We start from the raw sequence: 27956 nt of genomic DNA on the forward strand, positions 1-27956 counted from the left end.
CTGTATATGGTCGTGTGCACTATGTTTCTATGACTGAATCCCTGTATTGCGTCATGATAACATGTGGACTGTCTGCTGCCGTCCATTTATATATTTGTGCTGCAGAGTTTAACATACTGCACTAAAAACAAACCCACCAGCCGTGGTCGTGTTGCTAATAAACAATCAATCTATTTTTTTCAATAAGGAACCCTTAAATGTGGTTATTTAAGAGTAACTTAACACTGTCAATTAATCCTGTTTATATTGTTTATTACAAATGATTTGCTTTTTCCCATTAAAAAAAAATCCATACCAATTAATTTGCCAGTTATTTTCTTGATTGATCATTTTGTGTATAATATTGCTAACGTCCGTAAATGTTGTTTTGTATGATCAACAGTCCAAAATCAAAAGAATTTCAATTTACTGTCATGTGTGACGTAGAAAAGCTTCAAATCCTCACATGTATGCAAATATTTGGCGTTTTGGCCTAAAATTACTTGATTATCAAAATAGTCGCAACGATTAGATTAGTTGATTAATCGTTTAAGCTCTAAATAAAATATCTGTGAAGATTTCCCCAAATCACAGACTAAAAAACAGCCAATAATATCAGCTGGGACGTCAGTAGTCAAGTCTCAAATCCTCAGTTTGTGATTAAAGTCTAGAGTCTCAGCCCTCAAGTGTTCAGCTCTTAGAGGTACAAAATGCAGGATCCTCTTCAGGGTGTAAAGTTTGATGCATTCCTGAAGTAATTTTGTGATAAAACAGAGGTTGAAGTGCTGTTTTTTTGTTGTTTTTGTATCTTAATCTGTGCAACATTTCCTAGAAAGCTGCTGATACGATCATGATCATGTTGCATCCAGCTGTGAGTTTTACCTGCAGGCAGAAAGAATGAAAGTGATGTTAGTAACAGTGTAATAATAATAATAATAATAATAACAATAGTATCAGTCATAGACACCAACACTTCAGAGAAACAGCATTAACAGTAAAGTTATTTAAAGCTCTCCTTCTTGTCTGATGCTTTGTCTTCTCGTATGAGTGTCGACACAAAAATGGCATCTCGTAAAAGAAAATCCTCCTCTTTGATTCTGAGGACGTGACGCCAAAAACCCTGATGTTTACACTAACGTCCTCTTTTACCATCAAAACCGCAGACAACCACATTACAAAACTCACATAAACTACATATTAGTGATCCATAATGAGAATTTAACCTGTTAGTAAGAAATTACATTCATATATACAACTAAATTGTAACAGCAAATCCATTTTGAAGGAAACGTGATGCTGCCTGAATTATGTGTTTGTCAACACAATGAGGGAATGTTAATAGTACAGTGCAGTATAATATTCACTAGTAGTAACTACAGTGTTGTTAAATATTGTTCTAGTTGTGTTTAGACACTGGCAGCATGTGGTGAAGGTTAGAGAATGAATCATAGTTTTGGTTTAATAATAGAAAAAAGTCACAGTGACCTGAACAATGTTTGTGATTTAACTGAAACCATCTTTCACTGACCTTAAAGTGGCTTTAAACGATCTGTCCGGCTGCAACTTTTACTGTTCTGGTTCACTCTCAGCGCTCTCATAGCGTCGTTTTGGGCCTCAGCAGGCAGCTGTTTTCAGAGAAAAAGCTCTAAAAAGTCACTGTACACTACCTGCTCAGCACCAAACTGTCTAGCTGGTGAACATAGTGGAGCATTTTAACAGAGCTAAAAGAGAGTGAATACTGGACTCACATTCACCAGGTGGACAGAAACACGACTCCAAATGAATGATAATGTTGCTCCGTAACTGCTGGATGTGGAAATAAGTTCAACATATCAACTTAAAAGCTGATAATGTGTCAGTGTTGTGTTCACTAGTTGTTTAAACGCCCCCCAAGTGGACAAAATATCACTTATTGCAGGTTTTCAAAGTGTTCTTGTTGCCTAAATCCAACACAGTAGTAGAGACTCAGCTTGGTCTCCACTGTCAATGTCCTGCTAATAATCATTTTCATTATAATTTTCATATTTTCATCCATATTTTGTTGTATTTCTGCATCTTAATGGAGGTTCTGGATTTTTCTGCGGTGCTTTATTTTGTTAAACCCTTTAAATAACCCTAAAATTCTCTTTCAAAATCTTAAAATATGATGCCAGTACAGCTTGAGTTTGTTTGTGCTGCACGACAAAACATCAGCAGACATGTTACAAGACACAAAACTATACAGTTCATAATGTGAACTGTCACACACACGTCATGTCAATAACACAGATGACACAATACAAAACACAGCACTGGTCCAACCTGTGTGTGTGTGTGTGTGTGTATGTTTGTGTGTGTGTGTTTCCTCTCTGCACTAAACATCACCTGGTATGAAGTTTAGTCTGTATAAAGGTCACTCTGCATAAAGTTCAGGAGAGCCTGGAACGGAAAAACAGTCTGACGGGAGGAGACGGTGCAGCGTAAATCATCTCAGACTGAGACGTCGTGTCAAACATTAGTCGATGTAATTTGATTTCACTGCTCCGTGTCTCTTTGCACTAAAAAAATTGTTTTCACTGGAAAAGAGAAACTGTGAGACACACACACACACACACACACACACACACACACACACACACACACACACACACACACACACACACACACACACACACACACACTCAGTGACCTGGTGTAATGGAAACATGTGGTTTTCATATCAAACTAAACTTTGGATCACATTAACTTGCACATATCTTGGATCTGAATGAATGAAAATGAATCAGCACAAAAGTGAAGCCATTATAGAACTGATTGATGATGATGATGATTAGTCAATTAGTCAATTGACAGATTGATTATTCATTGATTTAGTCGTTTGAGGTCATTTTTAAGCAAAAAGAAGTCAAATACTTGATTGTTCCAGGTTCTCAGACGTACACAAATGTAAGAATTTGCTGCATTTCTGTGTCTTTTAACATAATAAATTGATTATTTTGGGGTTTGGGGCTGCTGATCAGACAAAACAAAACACTTAACGATGTCACATTGAGCTTTAGGAAATTATGATTCACAGTTTTCTGATGTTTTATGGACCAAATAGATATTTATTGTCCACAAAGGGAAAGTTGTTTCCTCAGCAGTGTGTTATGTGTTGTAAATGCTTCAAGAACATAGATAGATACATAGAGAAACACATACAAGAACAAGAACAATATACATATATGTACAACATTCCTTATATACATGCAGACATGGTCTATGATTAGTGGGCCGTAGTGTAGGAGATAAAACTTCTGCGTGTGTCCCACGGATGTATAAAGAGAACATGGTGTGTCCTGTATAATGTATCGAGGGGACGTTGAGGGTCATGTGACTGATGGCTCTGTTATTGATATCTGAGAGGTTAGGGGGGGTTTGGAAGATCGATGAATTTGGAAGCAGTGTGAGAGATACGGGATGACTTGCTCCAGTTATAGACAGACAGTTTGGACTGAACTGTGCTTTAGTAGAACAGTAACAGAAGGTCGGCGGCAACAGACGGAGCTTTTTGAGTTTGTGAATGGAAACATCAGCGTCAGACAAAAACTACATTTATTATCCAGGCAGATTAATCAATAATGAAAAGAATCAGTAGTTGCAACCCTGACTAATTATCTGCTTTAACATATTTTGAAGTTGCTTTTAGTGTTTTGGATTCGGACGACTTTTTCATTTCTTTGCTGTATAAAACTATTGTTAGGACAGGAAGTAGTGTTGATGAGAGTTTGGAGGTTTATGTCCCATCTGCTACCAACAGTCTGTGTCGCTCTTATTATTATAACAATCTTAAACTTAACCAGTTGTTTTAGTCGTCTAAATTTAAGCAGAACTAAACTAAACTCTAGTAGCTGAACGCAGGAATCATCTGAAAAGTGGAACTGAAGCTTTTGCAGAATCATCCCAGTCAACACTGTGTGTGAGGTGAGCTGATCAGTAAATGTGAATCACTATTAAAAGGAAAGAGATGTGAGGAAACTGATCATCTATCGTTGAACACACTCTGCATGATACCTCAAGACGACAATCATTTCTTCCATTGTATGTGCTCATACCTTAAAACATAACAAAACAACACAGTACGACCTATATACTGTATGTACTGATCTTAATATGTTGTTTTTGCAGTTTGCATACAGGAAATTCATATTTATAGCTGTGACTAACAGGACTGTGAACTACACGTCTATCTTTCACCATCTTGAGTACAGTTTGGTTATTATGTGGCCGTCCTGTCGTTAAAGTCAAATAAACACTGTAATGTGAAACACTTTATACAAACACCATTAAAAGTATCCTCACTTCATCTGTAACAGTTTGCTACGACAGCCTGAAACACTCAAACAAGCAGCACATTGTCAACAAATCCTCCCGAAATATCCTCAGTTTTCTCTCTCTCTCCTCCCATCAGTTGAATCACTGGACAACAAATCTAAAGAGCTGGAAACATTATATCTGTTTCAACCAACTGTAGGTCTTTGTCCACCAAAACAACCAAGTTTAATCATTAGTTCCTGCATCTGACATTATGTTCTTGATTATGGTTTACTGTGTGACATATATATCAGTGCTGCCTATATGTTGACACAGACTCTGGTCGTGTGGCCGTTACAGTAAAGTGAAATTATAAACTCTGATGTGGCGTTCTTAACTTAGAAAGTGGAAAGTTTCAGACACACAGCAGCTTGTTGCTTCACTCAGACGGACATAAGCTCACTTGAAGACATACTGACATCTTTGAGTACTTAATTTTGTCACTTTCAATGTGTTTTATTCTCAAAACCATGTTAAAAAGTTAGTAGTAAAGAGCTGAGACACCCTATTGGCTTCCTTTATTCAGGCTATAACGCGTGTGTGTGTGTGTGTGTGTGTGTGTGTGTGTGTGTGTGTGTGTGTGTGTGTGTGTGTGTGTGTGTGTGTGTGTGTGTGTGTGTGTGTGTGTGTGTGTGTTTGCTCAGCAGCTGTCTCAGGGTGACCGAGTTCATCGCAGCTGTCTGACGACATGAACACCGGATCTACCAGATGATATGAAAACACAGTTTTGGCTGTTTTCCCATTTAGAGGCCATACAGTGCATATGTGTGTGTGTGAGTGTGTGTGTGTGTGTCTGTTGGGGGGGGGGAGGGCTGTTCTCTGCAACTTTGCTGTAATCTAATATCATTAGTTTAAAAACAGAACAAGAGACTGAGATGATAATTGTATACTTGACATAAAGACATACAGGATATGAGCTGCTTGTGGTTTTATATTTAGCATGTTTGGATGTTTTAACTCCTGCAATGAAAGTACATGGTTCTGCTGCTGTGTTTTATTGTATTGTACTAAACTCAAATAAGATTTCTTTTGTGCACAAAGAGATTACAGGATATTCAGGAGCCCTTAAAAGGTCACATTTCTTTAACTCAGTGGTAAACGAATCAATCTGAACATAATTACGTTCAAATTATGACTTAAACTTTGTCTGAACTTCCTGAGATTTTGGATATAAAAGACACAAAGTTCTCCCGCTGCATTGACGGTGAATCTGAGAGCAACAAGTTGGACTTCTCACCTGTCAAACATCTATAAATATTGTACCGAAACGTCATTCTGCTGTCTGAGAAAACCTTAATAACGTGAATCTTAGCCTCACTAGTGTGAAAGAACTTGTTTGTTTATTGATGCAACAAGGAGGTGATTAGCTTAGCTTAGCATCAAGACTGTTAGCAATGGAAACAGCTAGCTTGACTTTCTTTTTAAAGTTCAAAAATACACACAGAAAGTCACTTCGCCACCACATAACTCCCCCTAAAACCTTTGTGTATCAACTAGAGCTGAAACGATATTGATAAATTGACTATTTTGATCGTTTTAGTAATTTTTTTTTAACAACAGATGGCAAAAAAAGACGGTCTCACCTTCTGTAATGTGAGGATGTGTAAGAACAGGACATGAGATTGTGACTCGGTTTGGTTATGTAGGTTAGTTTAAGCAGTAACGTAGAATGAAGCAGAAATATAGTTTCTTTGGTTGCCTGCAGTTAAATATACTTTATATACAATATCTACACAGTGATTTAAGGAGGTTAATCAATGAACAATAATGACACCTGATAAAATGTACAGGATTAAAAAGAGGTCAGCAACATTTTGAATTAGACTCAGGTAGAGCTGCAACTAATGATTATTTTAATTATCGATTCATCTGTCAGTTATTTTCTCAATAAATCGATTAGTTGTTTGGTCTATAAAATGTTAGAAAATGGTGAAACATGTCGATCACTGTTTCCAAAAGCCCAAGATCAAAAGTCAACAACCCAAAGATGTTCAGTTTACTGTCTTATAACCAGAAAATATTCACATTTGAGAGGCTGGAATCAGAGAATTTGGACGTTTTTTCTTTAAAAATGACTCAAACGATTAATCAAATAGTTGGCAACTAATCAATTAATGGACTAATTGTTGCAGCTCTGGACTCAGATTACTGGGTCTGATGTCACATGCAAACACAAAAAGGCTCCTGACCTGATTTCAACAGTTTGGACTGTCCTCTATTTATGTGGCTGAACTGGGTTAACTGGGCGACATGACTCTGCAGGACAGAGGAGTCATATATACACCATACCATCACACACATGCACATGTTCTCACACAGATACACAGTTTCACGTTTCAGCTTGTCCTGACACTGACCCAAGAGACCCCAGTGACTCTGTGTGTGTGTGTGTGTGTGTGTGTGTGTGTGTGTGTGTGTGTGTGTGTGTGTGTGTGTGTGTGTGTGTGTGTGTGAGTGTGTGTGTGTGTGTGTGTGTGTGTGTGTGTGTGAGAGAGAGAGAGACACTTTCCAAGTAAAGGCCTGCATGTGGTCTCATGTGGTATGCGTGTGAATGCGGGCTGTTTGGTGCATGTGTGCACTGGAATGACAGATCTGAGGACAAATGGTGTGTGTGTGAGTGTGTGTCTGTTTCTTTGCTATCTTTGTGAGGACCAATTTTAGTTTGAAACCATCATAGTGAGAACATTTCTGCAACGTGAGGACATTTTGGCTTTTCTTCATGACATCAAAGGGCTTTTTGAGGGTTAAGACTTTGTTTTAAGGTTAAGTTTTGAACTAAGTTTAGGTTTCTGGCTGCATTAAGGTCCTCACAAGTATAGAAAGACAAACGTGTGCATAAAATAAAACCAGTTTCCAATACAAAGACCAATACTCAAACTTGTCTGGGACTAGCTCTTAAAAAAATTGAATGCTGAAGTGATTACTTCAATAGTTAATCTAATCTAATTTAGTATTTTATTAAACTCACGTTCCAGCTCGTCATATGTGAGGATTTCCTGCATTTCTTTGTTGTATTTTATTGTAAACTGAATCTCTTTGGGTTTCAGACTGTTAGATAAAACAAGTAATATGACGACAACACCTCGGCTGTTTTTCCACATTTTAAAGACCAAACAATTAACAATTAAAAATACAAACATTTTAATTGCATCCTTACAAAAATTAATAACCAATCAAACAAAGAAAAACTCCAACAACTATGTGTTGAATCTACATCAGACAACACATAAAACTAAATTCTCAGTTTGTTTGTTTTTTACTTATGAAAATGTAAATACAATTTTTAACAATGTTAATATACTGTAAGTTTATGTCAGTGTTCATAAAGGGTTTTGGCAATGCTGTGTTTTATTTATAGCCAATAAAGCTATTTGAAATTAATATGAATGAGAGAGAGAGAGAGAGAGAGAGAGAGAGGGAGGTAAAAATAGGGGTCAAATGTGAGGTGACACTGACCCAGTTAACTCAGGAGCAGACAGGAGGGAACATAACACACACACACACACACACACACACACTGATAAGAGTGGATTTATGACTGGAAACCACTCAACACACCTACATATATACACGTTCAATGTCTCCTTAAAATCAAATAGAAACAAAACTCTTATAAAATGCAAAAAGTAATAACATTATTTATAGAACATGGCACATGAAAAGAATACAAAAAAAAAAAAGAAGCCTACACAGAAGACTAATACATAAACGCTGTGAGAGTCACGTCGTGTGTTTGCACCAGGCTGACAGTGATATCATGGCTGCATTCAACACTACTGACAATAGTTTGGATGAGGCACGTCTTTCGATAAGCCATCAGATGTTTAAATGTGACAGCAGTAACACGCTGTTCCACAACTGTTGCAGTAAATCCGTTACAAATCTGACACTAAAAAAAACTTTCCCACCAGGCAACATTTAAAAAAAAATACTGGAAACAAAACATGACCTTGGATTGAAATCAGTTTAAACATGTGAAATTATGCTGAAATATTTGTGTGGGTGAGGTTTCCCCATTTTTTTTCATAGTTTGGTGGCTTTGATACCCTTTTTTGAACCCTGACAGATAAAACTGGAGGGATGAACTGTTTAATATGTTTTTTGATCATCAGACACACAAATGAATCAGTAGACCTTTGCTGGTTGTTGGATTATTTCCAGGCTCTAGTTGCTAAACTGTTAAAATATGGGAAGTGTGTGTACTGTAGTGAATCCTGACTATTTTGTGCAACTTCTCTGTTTCATAGTGAGGGAAGAAAGTGAGGTCTTCAGATCCTGTGACTCTGCTGCCTCCTGCTGGCTGAAGGTGAATACTGCAGGCTGCTGACAGGTAGGAGATTATCAACAGTTTGTTCTCGCAAAGCAAGTTTGTTCAGTGCTTTACATTTTGAGTCATTAGTTTACTGTTGGCATATTAGATTTTTTTTTTACCATTGGTGTGACTCAAAATTATGAGTCTGTTTATGACATTTGCTCTGCTTCCATTTGTGTATTTAGTCCAGCACCAACTAGAAGGAGACTGTTGATAAAATAGTCTCTCTTTAACCCCTTAACATTCACCCTTTTTATAGAATTTTCACCTATTTGGCGAATTGAAAAGCTTATAATAGAAGAACTGTAAGGCCATGATGCATGTATTAGGCTTCATGTGACAAGTGACATCTTCTAGTTTCTGGAAATGTGTTTGTTTAGCATGTGGCTAAAACACAAACAAAACTACATCAGTTCAAATAAGGCTCAAAAAGGTGTATTTGGTCCTCGTCTATAATGAGTCATATTTGAATAACAATAATTAGGACCTGCTGTATGCCACAACTATGCAGAACACAACTTGTATACAATTCCAGACCTCTAGGCCGAACCTTATGGGAGCTAGGGAGTTTTTAGTTTGTGGTGTCACTGGTGTCCCTGAACCTCTCCAATCATCTCCAATTGGCCAAATTGTGCCAATTACTTTGACTCATTACTGTGTGATGCCACCGCTTACAACTGGCTTAAGCGGGTTGCCAGTTGATGTTAAAGGGTTTATAGCTGTGGAAACGTAAATGTTGAATTTCCCTTTTTTTTTTTTTTTTGGCACTTTAATGACTTCTCATCTATGTCGGCCTTTTTTTCTTGACCTTGGAACCAGCAGTTGACTCCATCTGCTGATGAAGAACATGTGATATTGAGCATAAGCTTGACTGTTGTCAACTGTTGTTTCCAAGGTCAAGACTGAACCTTGAAACTCAACAGCGGGAAACTGTTGTGACATCACATCAGATTTGCTTTTTTTGAGAGGCAAGATAAAGCTTACATCAGTATTAACATTAAGGTTTGATTAAATGTCACCTCATCACGTGCTGCTGTTCATGCTTCCCTGCTGGCTCTATGAAACATGTCTGTCTTTGGATTTGATTCATGTGCTTCGCTTGGATTAAAATCCAGGTAATATGTTCTCAAACTCTCGCACTAAACTTAATTGAGTCTCTCTCTTCTTGATTTTTAAGTGCAGTCTTTCGTCCACAGAGTGCATAATGATATCAAACAAGGGACACCAAAAAATTATTTGAAAGGAAATTTTGACAAACCTCTTAAAATATTGGGATTTTCTTTTGGGTTTTGGTTTGTTGGTTGGACAAAACAAACAGTTTAAAGACATCAGTTTGGGCTTTAGGCAATTATTATCAGCTTCAACTACTTTCTGACATTGTATACCAAATATTTAATTAGCTACTTGAGAACTACTGATTTATCTGTGGATTATGGTCTCAATTAATTGATTGTTTGGTCTATAAAATGTCAAAATTAGCTCATCACAGTTTCTTGGAGCTCAAGTTGACGTAATTAAATGTGTTGTTCTGTCTGACCAACAGACCAAAACTCAGTTTACTGTCACAGAAGACTAAATAAACCTGCAAATACTCACACTAAAGGAGTTAGAACTAGAAAATTATTGTCACATTTGTTTAAAAAATGAATAACATGGTTGATAGATTATTTTTTTTAAAAAGAAAAAAGTTTTTAGTTGAAAGAAAAATAATAATCTGATAAATTGATAATGAGAATAATCTAGTGGGCTGAATAAAATACATCAGGGTTTCAGGTTAGCAAACTCCAAACACACAGTCAAAGTCATTTTACACAAACGCCTGTAAAAGCAGTTGTGTTTTGTCTCTATTGTTTTTAAAAAAAGAGAGTCCTCTGTTTAAATTCACAATCCCTGCTCAGTGTCGGACTCTCTGCTGCCCCTTGGTGGCCAAGAGTCTGTACTGCAGGAAGTCAGGGGGCGCTCACTCCAACTCGTAGGAGCTGCTGTCCAGTTGAACCTTGAGGGTCTTGAAGTCTGGCCTGTCCGCTGGCTCGGTGCTCCAACATTTCAACATAATTTGGTAGAGGAAGTTGGGGCATTTGGACGGAGCTGGAATCCTGTATCCCCTGGTAACCTGCTGGTACACTTCCTGGTTGCTAAAGGCTGAGGGAGAGAAAGGAAAAAGAAGTGTGAAGTCCTAGAAGTGCAGTAAAACACCTGTTGATGCACCTGGAGGTTTTTCCCATATATAGTCTATGCAAGCTTTAATTCTGATAGTTGTGAGCTTGAAAAATGATCTAATACTACTTTCATATAATAAGAAGATAGATCCGTGAGTGCCAGTGTTTTGTTTGTTTCATCTTTGCCACAACCCGGGCACCCAATACTCTGTTCAAGACTTGGAGCTGTGCGTGCCGCTACTTTTTACTAGTTCAGTACTGCTAAACCACAAAGGTACCCCAAAACATGTACAGATATATTTGCTAAACATGGCTGTCGACTTTCACTTCCCTAAACATCTCTGCTATATTAATGCAGGACTTTCACAATGACAGTTCTTTATAGGAGATTGTTTCTTCATTTCATCCCCTTTATGAAAATTCGTATCCTAAAATCATATTCAAGAAACTTTGACCTTGATGTAATCAGAAAGTATAGTTATGAGGGCTACAAACAGGGCTGCAGCTTTGTTATTTGGTCTATAAAATATGAAATATGTCCATCACAATTTCCCGAAGCTCATGATGACATCTTTAAATGTCTTGTTTTGTGTAACCGGCAGTTCAAAACCCAAACAATTACAAAGAAATTCAGAAAATATTCACATTTGAGTATCTGGAACCAGAGAATTTGGGCTTTTTTTCCCTTAAAAAATGACTCAAAACAATTAATCATTTATCAAAATAGTTGCTGATTAATTTCTGTTGAACTAATGTTAAATGTTGTGAATTAAATCAGATTATAAACACAACACTCAGGTTACACATACCAATGAACTACAACTGCAACTAATGTTATTATTTTCATTAAGTTGTTTGGTCCATAAAATTCCATAAAATGGTGAAAAGTGTTGATCACAGTTTTACAAAGCTTGTTTTGTCCCGACCAACAGTCCAAAACCCAAAGGTAAATAGCTGGAACCAGAGAATTTCAGCATTTTTTTCTATGAAAATAGTTGCTGATTAATTTTATGTTGATCAACTAATTAATTAAACGACAAATCGTTGCAGCTCTACAACCAACAACATAAAAACACAAATGCAAGAAATATCAACTAGGTTAAATTAAGTTAATTAAGTTATAAACAAGCTTTTTGATAAAAACACATTTTTAATTTACTGATTTTGCAAGTCTGAGTGTGTACTTCAGATCTTTCCGTAGTTGAGGTACCTTAACAACAAAAGTTCTGTCCCCTTTAATTTTACATTTTGATATGAGAACAACCAACAGCTTCCTGCCTGAGGACCTCAGGCTAGTAAAGTAAGAGGCGAGTAGTTTAGAGATGTAGTCTGAGGCCATAAAGTGCTTTAAAGATAATAAGTAAAATATTCAAATCAGTTCCGTAACAAACTGGTAGCCAGTGTAGAAACATTAAAGGGGGAGTATTGTCTTACTTTTTGTTAGTAATTTAGCAGCCACAGTTTGTACAGTTTGTCAAATTTTCAGATTTATTAGGAGACCATCACGGTAATCTAAACATGAGGAAATGAAAGCATGATGGTTTCAGTGTTGGTGTCAATTACTGTAGAAACCTGTGTTAGCCCTTTCAGACCAAAGCCAAGCAGTAACCCTGTTCAACCACGTCAAACAAGCCATGTTGACCTGTTCACACAAACCTCGAGTACAACTTTATCCTGGATAATAGAGTTTGAAATGAGTTTAACAGGAAAGGGTACAACAAAAAAGTGGACAAAGACTGAAAATAGTTTCATCGTACTATAGTCTACAGTGTTGTACAGTGTTGTCTTAAATAATGGAGACATCCCCAAAGTGCTATAAACTATATTTTTTTAAAAACATCCAACCCAGAAAACATGTCATTCAACAAACCTGGGTAAGGAACGCCTCCGTAGGTGATAATCTCATAGAGCAAGACACCAAAAGACCAGACGTCTGACTTGTTGGAGAACTTTCCATGGCTGATGGCCTCAGGAGCACTCCACTTGTAGGGAATCTTTTTATCTTCTGTGATGTAAAACGGCTCCTGGATGAAAAAAATCTTTGTCTTAAAAACTCTTGATTTTACTGAAAAAAAGATAAACAGACAAACCCTCCCTGTCTCCCTACCTTGATCACTCTGGCCAGTCCGAAGTCAGCCACCTTACAGATGTAGTGTTCTCCCACCAGGACGTTTCGAGCTGCTAAATCTCTGTGGATGCTGTTCTTCTCCTCAAGGTATGACATCCCATCAGCCACCTGGGCACCCATGTCAATGAGTGACACCACGTCTTGAAGTTGCCCCTCTGGACCTGACACATTTTAAAAAAAAACACACAATCATCATCAAATATCAAGAATCCAGCCAAGAATAACTGTACATAGAGTCCAATGTTCCTAGAATCTGAACTCAATTACTACTGTACCCCAGAAACCCAGAGTTATGATCTTCCAAGCCCCTGAAGATGGTATGCACTGGATCAGCTGATTAAATATAAAGCCAGATATCTGCTTGATGCAAGGCGTTAACTGTAATCTTGTCATAGATGCCTGCTGTGTAGGTTTTAATCTATAGTTCAGCATCGGATTTCACCCATTGATAGCACCTACGCGACACTAGATGGATGTATCGTACATGATCAGGCCGTATTGAAATATATCGCCCACAATAACTGGCTCACTTCATATTGTAATACAGAGTGATGATGGTCTACACCAGTGGTGGAAAGTAACTAAGTACATTTACTCAAGTACTGTACATAAGTACAGTTTTGAGGTACTTGTATTTTATTTGAGTATTTCCATGTGATGCTACTTTATACTTCAACTCCACTACATTTCAGATGGAAATATTGTACTTTCTACTCCACTACATTTATTTGACAGCTTTAGTTACTTTTCAGATGAAGATTTGACACAATGGATAATATAACAAGCTTTTAAAATACAACACATTGTTAAAGATGAAACCAGTGGTTTCCAACCTTTTTGACTTTTGACGTCTTACAAAAAGCAGTGTGTAGTCGGGGTCACATTTCACATGTCTATGAGTTGTTAACAGCTCCAACAAATAGTGATTTTTCCCTCTAAACTTCTCACATGCTTTCATTTCAATAAATGTTCAAATGATCCAATATTTCAGCAAAAATCAAAGATTAGAGAAAAAGTCCAAAAACTGAAAACAGATTTGTGTATCAGAACTTTGTTTTTTCTTCTTTCCTCTCCCATTAATCATCTCACGACCCCTCAGATTTATCTGCTGACCCTTTGGAGGGGCCCAACCCCTAGGTTGGGAACCACTGGACTAAACTAGCTAACTGTATATAAAGTAGTGTAAACTAGCTCCACCTCCAGCAGCTACAACAGTAACATGCTGCTCTAACACTGATGCTTCACTATTAATAATCTAATGATGTCATATATAATAATAATATATCAGTCAGAGGGACCAAACCACTACTGTTACTGCAATACTTTAACTACATCAAGCTCATAATACTTATGTACTTTTACTGTAGTAGGATCATGCAGGACTTTTACTTGTAATGGAGTATTTTTACATTGCTGTATTGGTACTTTTACTGAAGTAAAGGATCTGAAGTCTTCTTCCACCACTGGTCTACACACATACTTAAGTGGAGTTACATCTACATAACTTCTATTTCGCCTTGTATTTTTACTGAGTAGTGACTACTTCTGTGAATTTCCATGTTTACAGTAATTCATTCACTGGGACACTGGTGTGTGTGTTACTGTAAGGAAAAGATCACTGAGTCTTTCTTCAACTTCCTCATTGTTGTTTTCACTACCTATAATCTCCACTGGCATCAGAATCGTGTAGGAGAAAACACAAGCTGATTCTTATGTCACAGTTCTTGTCCTGATGTGTTACAGTACATGTGTAGCCGCTGTAGCCTGGAGGTGTAGTTACATTGATGAAGAGGCGAACATTAATTACATTATAGCCTACAGCTACTATGTAAGTAGACTCCATAGCTACATACAACTGTAAATCAAGCTTTTAGTTACAAGTCTGTATATGTTTTATAGCTCCAGGTATGGCTGAACAGTTTATAGTTTTTGTATCAACATTTTTTGAATCACAAGAGTCACAACTTTAATTATAACTTACAATATTAACAATGTCTTAATGCTTTAAGAAGCTAAAGGTTTCAGTTAGCAGCCACTGATTTCAATAACCAAAATGACAACAGCCACTCAAAAATATCATCATCTGTAGCTAATTAATGATACTTGTGTAAATCGGCCACACTACAAAATGAAACTCTTGGTTGTTTTCTGGTTAATATGCTCTTAGAAAGCCGGGGTCTGTGCTATTTATGCTCAGCTGAAAATGGTTTCCTTGATGAAGAAACACCACTTTGTGTGATGTTGATGATTGTAACAACAGACAGAGTGGTGAGTCCTTCTGTAGATAAAACATCTAGCTGATTGTCACGATGAGTCTACAGCCGTGCTCTGTGGCGGTGCTTTCAACTAAATGCTAACGTCATCCAGCTAAATCCAGTTACAAAATTTAATGGTAATTCATCCAATAGTTGAAATATTTCAGTTGAAATTTTAAGTCTTAGCTGTGTCAATAGCACAGCTAAAATAAAATGGAGCTGGGATGGCCGCAACAACAAGCAGCTCCAACATTTTTTCCATACGGAAACAACAAATGTTTGTGATTATGTTCATATATGTCAGTGCATGTCTGGTCTCACAATTTTATTGAAACGCTGACTGAAACACCATAACAGGCGAGTTACCAACCATCAACCAAAGCCCCAACAATAACCTCAACTAACCCCAGGGTATAAAACTCAAATTGCTTCTCACAAACCACAGAAGCAAAAGAACACTGAGGTTTACCTCTTAGGAAGTTGAGCAAGCTGCCTTTCTCCATCAGCTCGGTGATGATGTAGTACGGCGTTGTAGCTGTGCAGACGGCAAACAGAGAGATGAGGTGACGATGGCGGAGACTCTTCAAGATCTGAACTTCCCTATGAAATTCATGGTGGTTCATCTCTGAATCTGTAGAGAAAGAGAAAGAGAGAGAGAGAGAGAGAAAGAGAGAGAGAGGCAGAGAAAGCCAAATGAAAAAGAGGAACAGAGACAAAAGAGGAACAGAGGAGGGAGAAATAGAGAGAAGCAAAAGAAGGAAACCACACTGAGAATCTTGAATGTTCAATATCTAACATACTCAATGATGCAGGAAAGGGAAAACTGTCTATGGTGCTTTCCAAATAAAGTTGACAAAATAACCCTGTACATGTATGTTCAGCCTGTTATTGCTGCACGTCGTATGAGTCGTCGGCTAAGTGACCTACTTGACTGACAGCAGCTTTAGTGTCTTTGCTTTATACTTCTAAAACAGCTCACCTGTCTATTCCCACACCTGTCGCTCACTTAACTTTCTACAGGTGTTTGTTACAAACAATTGATCCAGTTGTTCTGAATGGAAATTATATATTTAGACTGTTTAAGCAGTAGAGCTTAAAGGTTTAAGAGCTTTAAGCATTAATACGTTATGCCAAAAAGGTGATTAACTCCTACCCAAAAAAGAAAGAACAAATGAATTTCACTGATGGTTGCACAACTTGGCGATTAAGTCTTATTGTGTGTCACTTAAATTCTGCACGTAACAGCGATGTTCATAATGCCAAATATGTGTCACAGTATTTGAGGTGTATAGATGGGGATTACCATGACAGATCTAGAAATGTCTCTTTACTTTCTTATTTGTGTCTTTTAACCGCACCCAGTTTCACTCCGGTATGGTCTAACATTTCACGTTAATCACAAACGCATATGTGTATTTTTACACCGCAGTGGAGACTTTCATATTTATTATATATCTTATTTACATGATACATTTTAGTATTCAAGAATTAAGGCAGAAATAGTAAATGGAGGATTTCTGACATATGATTGTGCAAAGCTAAGCTAAATACATCCGGAAACAGACGAAACAGCTGAACTGAAAGTTGGAGAGTTGGATAACGTGTGTATAAGAGAGAGAGAGAGAGAAAAACAGAGGTGATGAAATACCACGTTTGATGATCTTGATGGCGACATTAATATTTTTTTTCCAGAGTCCCCGATAGACATCAGAGAAGTAACCGCTGCCCAGCTCCTCCAGCAGGGTGAACTCCTCTTTTGGGAGTTCCCAGTCATCCTCCGTAAAATTTGGATCTGTTTTGGGCTTTCTCTGATGGAGGAAACACATAAAAACACACTTTTAGGTCCTAAAGGGACACAAATAAAGTACATATTATCATCATTATTGCATATACGTAGGATTTAAATGGGTATTGTGTGTGTGTGTGTGTGTGTGTGTGCTTGACACACATGGCAGAAAATATCAATAGATTTTTTAAGAATTTGCTAATTTAATCTCACAATCACTGAAAAATATAGATGATGTATAGCAATATATATTTATTTGGTTGATGCCTAATAATGGTTGAGCACTTTTATGACTTAGAGCCACAAGCCTCATAATCAGACTGAACTGACCCTTTGTTAAGCCCCGCCCTCTACAGGTGTCCCATGTGCCAGCTGACATTTTATATTTCCAGCTGACTCTTATCAAAACAAGAACCCTCGTAAAAAGGTCTTAAATAAGGACTTGATACATGATATTGTGGTAAAAGGCACAGTAAGAGAAGTGAATAGCTAACAGGTCCCAAGCAGAGTCTGCATCCTCACTGGTTGAAGATCTTTGTAAAAGGCACGTTAGAAGATCTAGTTAGTGACATTATTATGAGTGTGATAAGGAAGAATGTAAAATGACCATTCAGAGTTGTGTGTGGTGATTCAGAGGTTTGGAACCAGGCTTGAATTTTTGTGATCAAGCATCTTTAAAATTGTTCTGACATAAGGTTTTGTTTGTAGAAGACTATGATCCTAAACCAGTACGTTTTAGTCCGGTTAAATCTACCTCTCGTTGGTTTTCCTCCTTCCATTTGTTTGGGAAGGTCTGAACACAGTAATCACACTCGGGTGCGGACCAAAACAACTGTACCATGACCCTTTTAGAGGAGGAACACAGGTGGGAACATGATCCAACCTCCATCTGACCGACCACTAGGTGTATTCTGTGAGTTTGAGCTAAACGGCTCCCGTAGCCCGGTGTGCTACTAGCCGGAGAATTAATTGAGGTCCAACCTGGACCAGCGCAACAAAGAATCCTGTATTTGGCCAGGAGACCTTCTTCAGGACCTTCTTCCTGTGTTTACGTCTTCCACAGTGTAGATTTAAAGCAAATTTGAAAAAATGTACCAATTTGTGCTGAAATCTAGTGCTGATGTTTTGACGAGCATCTGGGGACCTGTGCTGTATTTCTTTCAAGCATTGTCGTTGTGAATGTTCTCCTTGCAACCTACATTGATTCTTCTGCTGTGTCACATGATTTCTCAAAAGAAAAATTGTGGTCACACTTTGTTGCAAGAATACATCGTCACGTCATCTACAAACACGAGGAAGCATGTTGATGTACAACACTCAGTCCATTCCTGTATTTGAGTGTCTTGGGGGGGTGGGGGTTGACACCATTGCTGCTGAATGTCCACACTTCTTCTTTTCATACAACCAGAACTAAGAGGAAGAAACAATAGAAGAAGCAGCTGAATAGACAGAAACACCAGAGATGCAGCGTGTCTTACCCTCTTGCAGGGGCTTCCCAGTCTGCCTGTGTTGTTGAGGCTGTTCGTACAGTAATGCTCCACCAGATCGATCAGAGAGCTGAACTCATTGTTTTGCTCCACGTAGAAATGACCCTTGTTTGCTTGGAGGATCTTAAAATGCTTCACCCGACTGTCTGACTTCACTGCAGAAAGAGTCACGCATATATTCACAAAGTCAGAAACAAGAAGAATCGGTTAAAAAAAAAAAAAGACAAAGATCCCGCCCCCTGTTGCATTTATTTGAGATTTATGATCATTCCTGTAAACAATTTGACACATTAATTATAATTTTGGCTTATTATAACTTGGATTCTTGATTTTTATAGGTTTACAAAAGGTTTATGAAGGTTTTATGTAGGTTTATAAATACATTGTATTTACCAAGTTAATCGCTAAGATCTTGTTGAGTCATTAAGGCTAAATGGAATCTGATGTGGCAAGAAACACGAGCCATCAGACAGTCAGACCGGTTTTATACAAATCTTCCAGGATAACTAAGGTGTGGAAGAGAAAACAATAAACGGTGAACAGTAAAATTATTAAATGGTTGTTTGCAGACTGACTTCCTTGTTCACGTTTGACCTACTGTATGTACTGTAGTCGTGTGCATGTACAGTCTTCCTCTGCAGTGAGGGGAGTGTTACTGACATTTTTTGGGTTTAACTTCCAAATAAAGTTGTTAGAAAATCTGATAAAAACAGTTTATATGTTTACAACCAGTGTGATCATCTGACTGCATGTGTTTCATTGTAATGTTCCCAGATCTCTGCAATTAACATGGTATATACAATATTATCATAAACAATAGAAATGATGGACTTAAGACCCAAGTTGTAATAGACCTGAATGATCCACTTCACATCTGGGGACTCTCTTCCCGTTGGCCGCCAGATGTGAGGTCAGCAGTTGGACAATTACAAGAGGGATTTAAATCAAATCCTTTAAATTTGATTAGACTACTATAAAGTGCGTGTGACTAAGTGGATTCAGTGTGATATGGAGCTTTAGAGGACTGTCGGCCTCCACACACACACCTCCCCTTATCTGCTGTTAGATATGAAAGACGACAAAGGAGAAATTAATTGACACCTTAGCCACATAAAAATGATGTCGATACACACACACCTTCCTCCTCTGATATCACCCTGCTAGCTACTTGACCTACAAGTGGTTTTATATGATGGGTGTGTTTAGCTAATCACTATGTTTAGTAATTACGAGATGAGTCATTAAACATGAAAAACAATTCACAGGAAGAGAAAAGACAGATGTAAAGCTACTCAAAAATTATTTTTTGGACATATATTTAGCATATAACAAGAGATAACGGAACAATTAACATAGGGGGGGGACACAGAATTAGAGGATGAAAATGTATTTTCTTTTTCACTGTATGTAAAGCTTGTGTCAGACAAAACAGACACGCTTCTATTTTAATCAATACAGCTACCATATGCAGCCTTACACATCCTATGTAGACACAAACTGCTCTGACTTTCACTATGCAGCCTGTGTGAATCTTCATTATCATCAGATCTGTTGGATGCCTCCCAGTAACCCCAGCCCACTGTGGAAGTCACTGTTATGGGTTGTGTTGAAAGGTGCGAGGCGGGTCGGGGAGCAGAGAGAGGTTTAGCCAGTGGCTCTCCTGTTCTCGGCAATGTTTTGCATTCTGCTATTGTTTTAGTCCGCTGCATAAAAAGATGGGAAACATAAATACTGACATTTTCTGTGGTTACGCTTGTGCTGCTGCTCTTTGAAAGGGCATCGGTTAAATGTCTTGTGACTTTGATACATGGACAGGCAATGAGAGGGAAGAAAGAGAAGTTTTACTTAACAGAATTATCAGGCAGTAGTAGGTCGTAGTAGTGGGTCCTCTTTTTTTTTTCTGTTTGTACACTTTTTCAACTTAACAAATACCCAAGTTCTGTTTTTTAGTTCTCTCCCAGACCACCAGCTGAACTGCAATCTTTGTTGTTGAAATTAATTATTTCTCTTTATCGCTTTGGGTTTGATCAGGTTGTACTTGTCAAGTCAGCCTGCATATATCAACAGCAACAGCAACAACTTTGACACTATTAACATTCACAAGGCATCCATGTCCACAGTGCAAAATTCAGGTTTATATAAGAGTTTCAGCTTTGCAAAGGCAGCACATTGCCGCCTAAAACTTGTCAGTAAGTGGTCTGGGCAGGGTTGGGTCAGGTTTTTTTTGAGTTCAGTCAAAACTCCAGTGTGCAGGATCACATGATAAATGATTATGGGTAGATAGTTACCAGATGAAGGGACAGCTGATTTAGCTTTCCATATTGACCCATCAGCAGGGTCATTATGGAGTCTTACAACCATCCTGAGTTCCTGCCTTGTTTGAGACATTTTAGCAGTTATCCGACGTGTTCATAAGTTTTATCTTTTATAGTGAGAACAGCTGAATAAGCCGTTAATCACTGTGACCAACATCAAGAATAATGTGTGGTGGTCTCCTCTGAAACAGCATTTCATTGTGGAAACGTCTTTGGAGCAAATTTTCACCTCGTATCTTTCGCACCAATCTGACCAGTGGACTGTTACTCACATTATTGGCCTCAAACAGCCTATAAACTGACTGTACAGACGTTAAGCTAGTTAGCAACAGACACACCCAACAGTGTCAGTGGGAGTGTGTATGTTTGGGGATTTTTTTTTTTTTCCGCTCAGCCTCTGACTGAACTCACTGGAAAGCTGATTCATCAGTCAAGAAGCCCCTGAGTCCACTTGCATTCTGTCAGTCAAATCACTGCCTCTTTGTTTTAGCTGCATCAGCGTATACGGAGTAAAGCAGGACGGCAGCATGACAGACTGCAAACCAAGTTGAATGTGAATATCTTGAGTCGGTTATAGCCTTAACAGAAACTCCAGTTCTTTCTGTTTATTTCCCTCCAGTCTCTCTCTCTCTCCTTTGTCGTCTCGTCTCTAAGTTCTCTGCTTCTTGAGATGCGACTAACAAACATTTTCAACTTTGACTTTGTGCCGCCTGTAAAATTCTCTTCATATTCTGTCTTAACACATTTGGGTTGAAGACCTACTGGAAGTAAACAACTTAAGCCTCATCGCCTCTGCCACTTCTTGTTTGTCAAGGCTCACAAGCTGGCAAGTAACTCACATGTTTGCAGACACTGAATAAAAAGCAACCTACGACATTTTCCAACCGTTTGTGACTTTGTGCCAAGCAGCACTTAGATTTGGATAATATCTGTAACCTTGGATGCAAGGAACATACATTAAAAAAGAAGGAAACTATAGAAATTATCTTTTTTTTTGGTAACTGAAGTGAAACTCCCTCCTCCCTCGCTCTACTCTTTAACCTACTGACATTAAACCACTCTCCTCCCCTCCTAGTCTTACCCGAAAGGACGTATCCAACGTTGTCTTTCTCGCTGCAGCGGATGAGGAAAGCTCCCTGATCGTTTTCTGGTCCCAACAGGTGACTTTGTGCCTCGAAGCGGTTCATTGTCCCAAAATACCATCTGCATCAAGACAGAAAGACATAAATTTAAAAAAAGTAATTATTAGGAAGTGGTTGCATGGTTTCAAACTGAGATATTGTGTAAATGAGTTACACAAGATCAATCAGTCAATACTTTGGTGGTAAATGAATTTGAAATGCAGTTGGAAGTCACAAGGTCTTAATGTCAGCTACAGCTACAGAGAAGTACGTGGAGTTTGATATAATGTTTCATGTTTTTTTGGTTTCAGTTTTGACTCTACAGTGTAGACTTATAGTGAGCCCCGTTAGTCACAATTTAATTTTCTTGTTGTTCCAGATCGGCAGAGTTTATTAACTTTGTTCTACATTGTGCATTTCTTAAAAAGCTTCAGTATAAAGTCAAGAGGTTGTTTATGCTCGGTGGCGTCTGGCCGACACAGAAACTGAAAATGGGAAACAAACTAACGTAATCACACTCTTTACGATGAAGGAACACGTCACCTGGTGCACCGGTGCAACCTCTGTGACTCATTGATGTGTTTTTAATAGTTTTTGAGCAACAACGGCTGTCTGCAGAGGAATAAGTTACATCACGCTTTGCATATGCACACGTTATGTAACTGTTGTTTTGGCTCTTTACATGAGATTTGTTGAAAAATATAGAAAATCTCCAATTTCATCCTTTTAATTGTGAGGATTTGTTGCTTTTATTACCTGAGCTGATAAAGACTTGGATATCTTTTAGGTTTTTGTCAGAAGAAAGAAGGAATTTGAAGAGTGTGATGGGCATATTTTCACTATTTTGACTATTTATAGACCAAAAATGAGTCCATTAATCAACAAAATAATTAGCAGATTAATCAGTAATGCTCTACTGGTTACTGTAAGTGGAAACCAAATAAACCATTTAACTCTTAACTAAGTTAAAACTAACCATGAAAATATTAATTGAGCAAACTGTGATCCTTCTGGGATTATATTACTGTGGCCGAGGTGATTAACTGGATGACAGACGATGCAGAAAATAGTGAAATTAAAACTAATATAAAAACAATATCTCAACTCTATAATTCATCTCAGCTGTCCAGCACCTGTTGACATGTGAGAATAACCACACCTTTACACACTTCTCATTCTGTTGAAGCAATAAACAGAGAAAGAGAAAGACAAAACAAGAAGTGGTGAAGCTGACTGTCCGAGTGTTTGCATCTCCGTTTGCATCACCTCTATGATGTGCACACACACACACACACACACACACACACACACAGGACTGACATTATGAAAGGTGTTACTGACATTTTTCACAGTGTCACTTGCAACATAGCTCAGAAACTATCCGTCTTTGGTCCTGTGTGAGTGTTTTTGATGCGAGCACGTGTTTTAGATGAGTGTTGAAAGTGCTGATCATTCATGTTATTATGTTGAGAAGGGGGTATAATGGAAGATTTTTCTCCTCCTTGCTCCTTTTCAGTCATGGAATATGTGTTACGTTGTTGTTACAATTTGCAGCTCATATTTTGTGCAAAATCAGATCTTTGTCGTGATGTAAAGCTGCAGCTGTATGAGTGTTCACTCACTTTTTAATTAAAAAGGCTACATGAACACATTAAATTTGTGAGGATAAGTGGAGTGATGACTAACATATTTTTTTTGGTTTTATAAAATAGCTTCTGCCCATATGAGGTCTTCTTGAATTGATAAATGGCATCCAATCGAATTTTGCTGAAGTATAACCGTTATAAAAATGATTAAAAAATCATCAAATTTTGACCAGTTTAAAGTATAAATCTGGCGATTTTCTAGATTTTTCTTATTGTTAACAAATCTCATGTGCAGAACCAAACAAACAATGAATCAATCATACTTATAAGTATTGCGTGTGTATCCAAAAGCTGATATATCTTATTTCTTTGTGCCGTTATTGTCCAAAATCTATTAAAAACACATCAATGACCCACACAGCTGCACTGTGTGACATCATTCCTTCATCATGAAGAGTTTAGTCATGTTAGTTTGTTTAGAAACGACTCCAAAGTGATCACATTTTCATCTCTATCAGACAGCGTTTCCTCTTTCTTCATATCAACACCCTCTTGACTTTATACCACATTGGAAATTTCTCAAAGAACTGAAAACAAAGTTAAGGATGTGATATGTAGCACAACAAGGTAGTGAAGCTGTAAACAGAACCATATTCTGCTTCTCTCCAGAGACTGAAAACATGATCACTGTGATCAGTCAGGTGGTTTCTAAACAAACTGCCAGTCACATGTCACCCAGTGCAGCGGTGTGGCTCATTTTTAATAGTTTTTGGACAATAACGAAGGTCTACAGCACAGAGGAACAAGATACATCAGGCTTCATGTTACACATGAGATTTGTTGACAATAAGAAGAATATAGAAAATAGAAACAGTGGTATTATGGGTATCTTTGTGGCCTGTTGCCCTACATAAACCGTAGTTCCTGTTAGTTTCTCTATTGACTATCAAACCAATGAAAATGCTGAGAAAAAACTATAAAACATAAGACAAACAAATAAAACTGTGGATATGTTTGCTGTATAACTCATCAAACCTCACCAGTTGTAAACAAGCTGATAATAAACATATAAAAACGATAATGTTTACAAGTGTTTGCAAATGTGCGTGTTGTTCATGAGAGCTAACGTTGTAATTTGATGCAACATTAAAATGTGAAAAATGTGGCCCGTTGAGTCTGAACGAATACAAGTCAGACGAGTAGCACCGCAGTTCCAGTCGAACGTACGATGCAGATTAGAAGAACTGAGTCACGTATTCATGTCATGTTTGACCTGATAATATGAACTCGTGGTTACTGCACTGCAGGTAAAGCGTCTGTGAGAGTGGAGTCGGCTCTTCATCAGATTCAGCAGCACTTGACCTCTTTTTCTAATGTGATAAATAGAAATTTTACTTCAGAGTCCTTTTATTGGGAGGCAGAACTCACATGTACAGTTCTGGGCTTGACCTGGATAAGAGAGGTGTGTGTGTGTGTGTGTGTGTTTTGTGATTGCTATAATAAAGTTTTGATCATAGTCAAATAGGGAAATTATGTTTTAGATAAAGATAGATAAGCGTATCCCAAAATGATTCATGTTGCTGGAGTTGGAGGCAAAACGGAGATTAAAGTACAACACATGTACAGTTTCATTCAACCTGCTGGAGTGAATTACACATTTGTAAAGTTTATAATAATACATTTTTAGATAAATAGTGAAAAATGCAGCTTACTCTTCTCTGAAGCCCAAGTTAATATATTGAAATTACTCAAAAACACAAATATGTTGAGTTCACTGTCATGGAAAACTGGGAAATTATCAGACTTGTTGCCAATTAAGTTTTGGTTTAGACTGTCAGAGAGGACTGAACACCTTGTTTAATGACATTTTCCTTAATTACTATCAATATGACCTCAACAGCCCAACAGCATCCCTCTGATTTACTTTTAGGATTTAATAACCACACTCACTGTTACTGTTCGGATAGTTTCTGACAGTATTTGTTAAAGACAGCACTTACGGTTCCATCTCCAGGGACTCAGCCCTCACCAGGTAGTTACTGGGCACGATCCCGTTACCGAGCACGCGCCCGTTCTTGTCGATCTTCCGCGCGCTCCACCATCCTCCATCGCGGGTGATAACACTGAACAGTTCCCCCTCCTGGAACGACAGCTCCTCTGGATGCCGGGATTCAAACGACCACAGCGCCGTGTAGATGGCACCGCTGTCGTTCGCTCTGCCATGCAGCGGCGTCGGCGGCGGCGGGTGCCGCGCCGGGGTCGGTGACCTCCGCTCACTGCCGCCGCCGCCGTCACCGCTGCTATCTCTCCGGTCTCCATCTTCAGGAGAAGCCTTTTTGTCGCTGAAAATCCGCTGCCATAGTACTTCCAGACATGGGCATGCTCTCCTCAGACACTCACCCATAGATGACCATGAACGGTCCCCTCTTTAAGAGCCGCCTTTCCCCCCCTTTTCAGCCTCTGTGCGCGTCAACCGAGCGCCAACCGACTACACCTGTCGGACAGGTAGAGAGAAGGAGGAATTCCCGGAATGTCTTGTAGAGAAGTGGTCGGTGCAGGATTGGTCCTGTTGAGGTTTATCTGTCTCATGCGCTCAGAGAGGACTGACAACAACTTCCTCATGCCAGGCAATAATAGCTAAAAATGTGCGTGTGAACTCCGCCTATAATATGACAGATGCGTCATAAATCTCATTCGTGTGTCTGCTGCCACAACAAGTTTACGTTACTGTTCAATATAGATAAAGATAGAAAAAGGCAGCATCTATAAATACATGTAACTGTACTGTAGCTGCAGTGGAAAGCAAATTAAAGTCCCCCTCAACTCAAAAATATGTTTTTATTCTTGTTCCTTCAGTTGGATGTTTGAGCTTCTCTGTGCAGAATAATTTATGTGCAGAGTTTGTTTTCACATTCATCTGCTGAAGGAGGAAAGTTTCTTTGTGCTCAGCTTGAAATCTGAGTTGAAGGTGTGTAGCTATGAGCAGGATTTGTGACATAACCATTTATTTCAAGCCAGTTGACGGCCAGTATGCAGAAACTTAAAGCCTGCAGTGCAGAAACACTGAGAATGAACTTTACAGTGAAGGAGGAGACATCTGGTGTCCAGCAGTTAAACTTTTTTACATGAGATAGAAAGAGTAAATGTCATTTTAAGGGTTTTTCACAAGGTACCTGAACTTTTTTTTTGTGGCAAAAACAATCTACTTGAGTAGATTTTGTACTTCAGAGGGAAATCTTGTACTTTTTTCCCCACTATGTTTGTTTCACAGCTACTTTTCTGATCAATATTTTATACATAAAACACATGATCACTTCTAAAAGTATGTTTTTATAGATTAGACTTTGCCAACAGTATAAATTGTTAAAATGAGCACCTTGAAAACATTAAAATGCTGCAGATATGTGCACGTCAATGAATCAGTATTAATATTATAATATATATATGATGAATATATCACTCTAAATTGTGCATTATGAAAAACTTTAATTACATTTTACTTTGCTTGAGAAAGATTTTGAATGCAGAACTTTTACTTGTAATTGAGTATTTTTTCATTGTAGTTTTCTTTAGTTTTCTTTGTTATTCCTGCTGAAAAGCATCGTTTTCATCGGGTCATTTTTTTTTAGAAAGTCTGACATGAAAGAAAAATAATAATCCGTAGCCGACATTGTGAAAGAAAACGTAGATTATAGACTCTTTGTGCTTTGTTCTAGGTTTTAATATCGTCCCCAAATCCCCAACACAGACTGCAGTATGTATTGAATTTCACAACATCACTAGTAAGCAGTGAGAAAAGTTTTGAATCTCTGGATTGTTGCCTAGTGTAAAGGCCTTTATACTTTATAAAAATGGTTAGTAGAAATACAAATTATAAGTATTTTTTAGGTAACAAGCCTGCAAAACCAGATATACTGTAGTCTTTTTTTTAAAAAAAAACCAAAACAAAGGAAGACTTTGCACGATGATTAATGCAGCTTACTTATTTTGTTTGACATTTTCATTTCTCAAAAAAGTTTCTAAAATATTTTTATTCCTGAGTCACTAACAGGACCTTTCAGTCACCTGGTAGCAATGCAAATGCATAGAAAGTTAAACTTAATTACGCCTTTTCTTGAAAAAGGTTGTTTTTTTTGTTCTTATCATTTTTCTGATCAGTTTGTTTTTAATTAGTTATTTACTAACTTTTACTTGTAATTAAGTATTTTTTCATTGTAGTTTTCCTGCTTTTTACTCAAGTAAAAGATCTCAGTCTTCTTCCATCACTGCTTTTTTTGTTTTTGTTTTTACAGTTGCTGTCATTGCAAATGAAATTCAATTCAATGTAAATGAATGCTGGTGGGTTCCTCACTTCTCTAATAACCCATCAAGGCTTTAGTGATGTTAAAAAGTCGTCAATGAAGAGTTGTAATCTTGTTAATCGATGGATTCCTGATCGTCTGCAGCCCCTTTTCTAAAAGTTGTCAAATGATTAAACCGAAGGGATTTTTTAAAAC

At 37.9% G+C, this 27956-nt stretch overlaps 1 protein-coding gene and 1 long non-coding RNA gene across 3 annotated transcripts in view; one reads left to right on the plus strand and one right to left on the minus strand.

Moving 5' to 3' along the window:
* LOC121895105 overlaps positions 1–27956 on the plus strand; it is a 53631-nt gene that overhangs the window by 14418 nt on the left and 11257 nt on the right. For both annotated transcript variants that reach the window (XR_006095678.1, XR_006095679.1), the window contains exon 2: positions 8559–8641. This is a non-coding gene — a long non-coding RNA (uncharacterized LOC121895105). The remainder of the gene's footprint in view (positions 1–8558; positions 8642–27956) is intronic.
* On the minus strand, positions 10313–26308 carry ptk6b (PTK6 protein tyrosine kinase 6b). The gene is made up of 8 exons (XM_042407935.1): positions 25461–26308; positions 21835–21956; positions 18430–18593; positions 16814–16973; positions 15635–15796; positions 12890–13071; positions 12653–12806; positions 10313–10765 (listed from the first exon to the last, which is right to left on the minus strand). The coding sequence occupies exons 1-8, from the start codon at positions 25862–25864 to the stop codon at positions 10584–10586; spliced, it is 1530 nt and encodes a 509-aa protein (XP_042263869.1). The 5' UTR covers positions 25865–26308; the 3' UTR covers positions 10313–10583.

The sequence above is a fragment of the Thunnus maccoyii genome, chromosome 4 (genome assembly GCF_910596095.1).
Source record: "Thunnus maccoyii chromosome 4, fThuMac1.1, whole genome shotgun sequence".
In the NCBI taxonomy this organism is placed as follows: Eukaryota; Metazoa; Chordata; class Actinopteri; order Scombriformes; family Scombridae; genus Thunnus; species Thunnus maccoyii.

Excerpts from the sequence above, each read along its gene's own strand:
- ptk6b (XM_042407935.1), bottom strand. The coding sequence starts at position 25,864 with ATGGGTGAGTGTCTGAGGAGAGCATGCCCATGTCTGGAAGTACTATGG. Across the intron at positions 21,957-25,460 it reads GAGTCCCTGGAGATGGAACC|ATGGTATTTTGGGACAATGA; the intron begins GTAAGTGCTGTC and ends GTCTTGATGCAG. Across the intron at positions 18,594-21,834 it reads CGTTGGATACGTCCTTTCGG|TGAAGTCAGACAGTCGGGTG; the intron begins GTAAGACTAGGA and ends CTCTTTCTGCAG.